Below are 5,487 nucleotides of genomic sequence, written 5' to 3'. Positions count from 1 at the left end.
GAGAAGGTCTGGAAGTGGTGGGGAGGAGGTGGAATGTGTTGGGGGAGAAGCCTAGACAGACTCTGGTTGAGGTAGGCTAGGATTTGGTGGAGGGGCAGAGCTCAGATGAGAGGAGAAACTGGGTAAGGTGGTAACAGACTGCTGGGAAAGGAGGCTGGTAGGGGGAGAAGGTACAGAAAATAAGTAGCATAGACAGTATATAGAAAATAGGGGGAGGGCAAGAATAGTAGGGGAAATACAGAATCTAAAGAACTTGAGAAACGTGTTCTTGACTAAAGGGGGGAATGGTGGGGGAGGGGTGTGCAGGGTGGAGGGGAATGGAGGGGGGAATAGAACAAATGTAAAGGCATAATCAATAAAAAGAAAGAAAAAAGAAAACTATACTTGAAAAATAACTAAATACAATTAAAAAAGAAAAAGAAAAGAAAAGACCTCAGGACTGTAAAGGACAGGACCTGGGGGAGGGGCTGGTCTGCGGAAGTGGGTGGGGGTAATGTGACCAAACGGAAACTGAAAGGAGGAGCTGAGGAAGGGGTGGGGAGTGCTGAGGCTAGGCCGACGGGAGGGGATAAAAGCCTCTATCTGTGGCTCTCGGATCCATCGATCTTGTCCCCTGTCTAGCTTTCATCCACTCTAGCCCCAGTCTCTATCGAGTGAACTATGGCTGGGTTCCTGCGCTCCCCGCTGCTCCTGCTGGCCGCCTTGGTCCTGGCTCTAACAGTGAGTTCTGCAGCCGGGGCGAGCCCCAGCAGGCCTGTGGCAACTGGAGGACTGGCAGAGGCAGACATCAATGAGGAGGGCGTGCAGCAGGCGCTCAACTTCGCCCTGAACGAGTACAACAAAGCAAGCAACGACGCCTTCCACAGCCGCGCCTTGCGGGTGGTGCGTGCTCGCAAGCAGGTACACCCCAGGGGCCAGGGGCCGGGGGCTGGCAGGACGACCGGGACAGGGAAGCCTTCGCCTGCCGAGGGCATGGCCCTCAGGACCTGATCAGCCTACAGTTCCTACTGCCCAGCTTGCAGGAGGAACAGCCCTTCTGTGCTTCTCAGTCAGGCAATTTCCCTAATGTTTAATGTGGCCCACAGACGCCACAAACCTTCGTGGGTTTATTCACCAGGGCTTCATTTATGTTTCTAAGCATCAGCCCAGCTAGACAGACGTAGCTTGGGGGTCAGGGCCATTGTCCAGCGGCTTTGCTCTCTACCCCAGGCTCATGGGACTGGGGGCTCAGCGTGAGCTGGCAACTAAATGACTACAGGCAAAGGAAAACCAGACTGCACAGCTGGCTGCCCTCCTGGCTCTGCCACTGAATGATTTTTTAAGCACTTTTATTCCTTTTAACTTTTCATGTTGAGATGAATTCAGACTTACAGAGCCTTTACAAAAATAGCACATAGAACCCCTGTAGATTCTTCATCCAGATTACCCAAATGTTAAAATGCTGTCCTATGCTTTATCCACCTCCATCCCTCCCTACATGTGTGTGGGGGTACATACATGCATTTATTTCTCTGAACCATTTAAGAGTATATATTTCCTAAAAACAATGGCATTTTTCTACATAATCTCAGTACAATTTTGAAAATCATGAATCAGCTGGAACAATTTTCTAATACATAGAACTTATTCAAGATGTCTGTGATTATTTGACCAATGTCCTTTATAGCCAGGGACAGTCCAGGGTCATGCACTGCAGCCACTGTCCTGCAGCCTCCTTTGCCCTGTCTTATTGTTTCATCATCTTGGCATTTTGTGAAGAGTCCAGCCAGCATATGCAGACTGGCACTTGGTTTGGATTGGCCCGAGGTTTCCTCAAGATTTGGGTCATGCAGAAGAGGCATGTTCTCCTAGTCTCCTCTCAGTAGGTGCCACTAAACCAATCTTGTCCTCCATGTGAAGTGGTATTTGGGGCCATAGGCACTCCAAACATACATTTTGAGGAGGACTCTCACTGCTCACTTGGTCACTCTTCAGGTACCAGCAAACAGAGGAGTTCAGGATATGGCCTGTGGTATATCCAGTTGGATGCTACAGCAGAGGGTCTTGCGTAAAAACCCAAACCTGCCAAGAGATCCTGGAGGAAAGGCCCCTGGAGCATTGTTTCTTGCCATAGATCCCACCCATGGATTAAGGTCTGGATTTTGAAGTCTCATTCTCAACCCTGAAATGGATGTCCCACCACCAACAGCTGAAGATAGCTGAGTATATAGTAGCCTATAGAGAATCACACACATGGATTTGCTTCTCCCAGCCTGTCCTGAGATTCTGGCCAGATTGGGAGGACAGTCATTATACTCCAGAAGGAGAAAGGAGGAAGAATCAGGGAGGGCTACTGGATTTTGAGCTTGTCCTTGAAGCAAGGCTGAAATTTAGACTATCTGGTCTGCATCCCACTGATGAGCAGAATGTAGCCACACAGCAACAAAATGTGGTGTTATGTGCCAGTATTTGGGATGTCCAACCTGCAGCCCAAGAGCTGCATGCATCCCAGGATGACTATGAATGCAGCCCACCATAAAATTGTAAATGTATTTAAAACTTTATGAGATGTTTTGGTGATTACATGTCACACTGCATTTAATGTGTGGCCCAAGACAATTCTTCTTCTTCCAAGGTAGCCAATGACACCAAAAGGTTGGACAACCCTGGTAGGGCTTGTTTTCACCTCCTCTTCAAACATCAGATCAAACTCATTTCTCCTGCAGCAGTTGTCTGGCACTGTTCCCTTTGGATAAGATGTGCACTCCCTGCTTACCAGGTCCCCACCGGCCTGCTCCTCTCAACCAATTTGGTGTCATAGCTCATCGGCCCATGTGGAAAACTGACACCAGAGTGATCATAATGGACTTGCTTGAGGTACATTGGATAATCTAATGCCTGGTTCAGGCCCTTCATTTTTAGGTTTTCCGAGTTCTCACAAAGTGCGTCTGTAGCATGCCTGTATGAGGACAGGCTTCACTTCTGTAATCTCAAGTGTAAAGGACATGAATGTGTATAACACATTTTAGAAGTGTTCCCATCACAAATAACTCTTAAAAGTCAAGCATTCAAAGGACATCTTTTATTGGCCTCATGTATCTGAGTGTGTGTGTGAAAAATGTCTAATTTCCTACTGTTCAGTGAGGGCATGAGTAAACCAAGTTACAACTTTTGAGGAGCTAAATAGTACTAACTGGATTATAGCTTCAAGGTCATTGTCATGGGAGTCTTCCTGAGGCAGAGTCAGCCTTGGCTCCAGCAGAGCTGTCACTTTGTTCTATTCTCTGCCCTGGCTCCTAGTGCTGACATGGTTGATTTACTGACACCCTGGCTTTCTACCCATAGCTCCATTTTTAGCTCCTGGCAGAATTTTGGTGTCTGGCTTCCACCTTCTGTTTTCCTGCCTCTCTTCCTACCAGGTTGTGTAACATACCTTTTCAGAGCTGCTCTGTAAGTTACAAGGGGGACCTGAGGCACATCAGCTTGGGCAGCCATCAGGAGGTGGCTGGGTGCCTTCTGGGTGCTGGCTCTGGCAACCCATGGATGTTGGCCCTGTATGTGATAACAGGAAGGTAACAGTGCCTGTGTGACCTGGGCAGGTATTGAAAGCCTATCCTTCTCTTCACATGCACAGGTCGTGGCTGGGCTGAACTATTTCTTGGATGTAGAAATCGGTCGAACCACATGTACCAAGTCCCAGCCCAACTTGGCCAGCTGTCCCTTCCATACCCAGCCACACCTGAAGAAGGTATGTGCCTCTGATGTTGGCCAGAGTTCAGATATGCAGGGCAGAGCGGTAGGTTTGTGCCTGTGGGGGTATGTCATGGGTAAGTGCTGTGGTGTAGGTGGAATGTGCATGTGTTGGGGTGTGTATGGGGGAAAGGGTGCCGGTGTGTGTACCGGTTTCCAAGATTTCTGATTTGAATTTATAAGGATATTTAAGCTGGGACATTTGGGAACCATGTGTCTGCTGAATGGAGGAGCAGCTGTTGGGACACATGGGGTCCTATAACCTCAGTATCAGCCACTGGAACACATTAATGAGTATTAGAGGCCTGTAAGGGGAGAAATCCTTTCATGCTGCCCTGCTCACTGAGCACCAGACTATCCCCTAGGTGGGACAGTTCTTTTGATATCTCAGCTTCTGGGGAGACCTCCACCCTCTTGTCACCTTCCCAATCACACTTCTTCTTTCAGGAAGGTTTCCTTGACCTGGGTTCTGCCTTCTGGACCTGTCTTAGTACTGGCCCACTGGAGGTGGAGGGAACTGTTACTCTCTGGGGTTGTGTTGCCTTGCCTGGGCTTCTCCTTAAAGGGCTGTGCAGGGGGTATAGCATTGTGGATTTCTGTGGGAAGGAGGGACAGGAAGCCATCTCCTGGACTTGGAGTGATAGGATGGGTTACCAAGAGGCCACTGCAGAGTCCTGCACAGTGGTCTGGGGCGGAACAGGATAGGGGTCTAAGAGTTCCACCAAACAACCACAGTCCCTCACTTGCACTTCTGAGATCTGGTGCTGGCCATTTCTTTTTTTACTGTAACCCTAACTGACCATCATTCTCATTTCTCTTTTGTAGAAAGCACTCTGCTCTTTCCAGATATACACTGTTCCTTGGTTGGGCAAGACCTCCATGGTGAAGTCCAGCTGCCAGGACACATAGAGGATGTGACAGGCTGGGCCACACTGACTGCCTCTCACTTGCACTCCTCCACCCTGGTGGAGTCCCCTCAGTGTGCAAATAGAGGCTTCTTGATCATTGTTTGAATAGCTAAATGGCTCTAACTTGTTTCTCTTAATTGCTTTCTAGATGACCTGTCCCTGGTGCACATGTCCTGCCCCTATTTTATGAAATAAAAAATAACATCACCTGCTCCTTGAATTGTTCACTGTCTGGGAATGTGCCTGAAGGGTTTAGCAGTTACTTTAAGAAGAGTTCTGGAGGGCAGAGGAGGGGACAAAAGCTGACACACATAGCTACAGTGGCATGTTAGGAGAATATACTGCCCCTTTTCATATGACTGAGTCATGGAGGGGGTCTGGGAAGCCAGGCCTTTGGCTCCAGTGGTTACTGATAACCAGTAAAAAAAGAGGAAGGAGACCTATGCTGCTGGTTCTGGAGACTTGGCTGCTATATTTGAAAAGAAGTCAGACTGTGAGCAGGGTCTAGACAGGAAGGAGAGTTCAGATGGGGCCTATAGCCTAGGGCCTTTCTTAGCAAGGTTCTGCAGAGCCATAGTTTTCAGCTGAGCTGATCAGACCTCTGGAATTGATGTAACTGTTCAGATTTTCTAGAGACTGAAGAAATAATGCTTTATACCTACTTCCCTACCTAAGAGCCTATAGGCACCAATAAGGAGTTGAAGAGTGAAAGTATATGTGTATTTAAAGCTGATTGGGGAAATGCCAGTCAGATTCAAATCAATCAAAGTCAGATGCAGGCTTGGAAAAGAATGTGAAAGCAGTACCTTCTCTGATATATTCTGGCAAGCTATTGTCTATAAGGGTTTTA

At 48.1% G+C, this 5,487-nt stretch overlaps 1 protein-coding gene across 1 annotated transcript; it reads left to right on the top strand.

The window, feature by feature from the left end:
* Positions 1-531: 531 nt before the first annotated feature.
* Positions 532-4,849, top strand: CST3 (cystatin C). Its single transcript, XM_037150820.2, has 3 exons — positions 532-900; positions 3,614-3,727; positions 4,555-4,849. The coding sequence occupies exons 1-3, from the start codon at positions 661-663 to the stop codon at positions 4,636-4,638; spliced, it is 438 nt and encodes a 145-aa protein (XP_037006715.1). The 5' UTR covers positions 532-660; the 3' UTR covers positions 4,639-4,849.
* Positions 4,850-5,487: the final 638 nt, after the last annotated feature.

The sequence above is a fragment of the Artibeus jamaicensis genome, unplaced genomic scaffold, assembly GCF_021234435.1.
Source record: "Artibeus jamaicensis isolate MK-2021 breed Jamaican fruit bat unplaced genomic scaffold, CSHL_Jam_final contig_135, whole genome shotgun sequence".
NCBI classification, from domain to species: Eukaryota; Metazoa; Chordata; class Mammalia; order Chiroptera; family Phyllostomidae; genus Artibeus; species Artibeus jamaicensis.
The sequence above is the reverse complement of the archived record's forward strand: the minus strand, read 5'-3'. Positions and strand labels throughout refer to the sequence as shown.

Coding starts and splice junctions, on each gene's coding strand:
- CST3 (XM_037150820.2), top strand. CDS start 661: ATGGCTGGGTTCCTGCGCTCCCCGCTGCTCCTGCTGGCCGCCTTGGTC. Junction 901..3,613: donor TGGTGCGTGCTCGCAAGCAG/GTACACCCCAGG, acceptor TCACATGCACAG/GTCGTGGCTGGGCTGAACTA. Junction 3,728..4,554: donor CCCAGCCACACCTGAAGAAG/GTATGTGCCTCT, acceptor TCTCTTTTGTAG/AAAGCACTCTGCTCTTTCCA.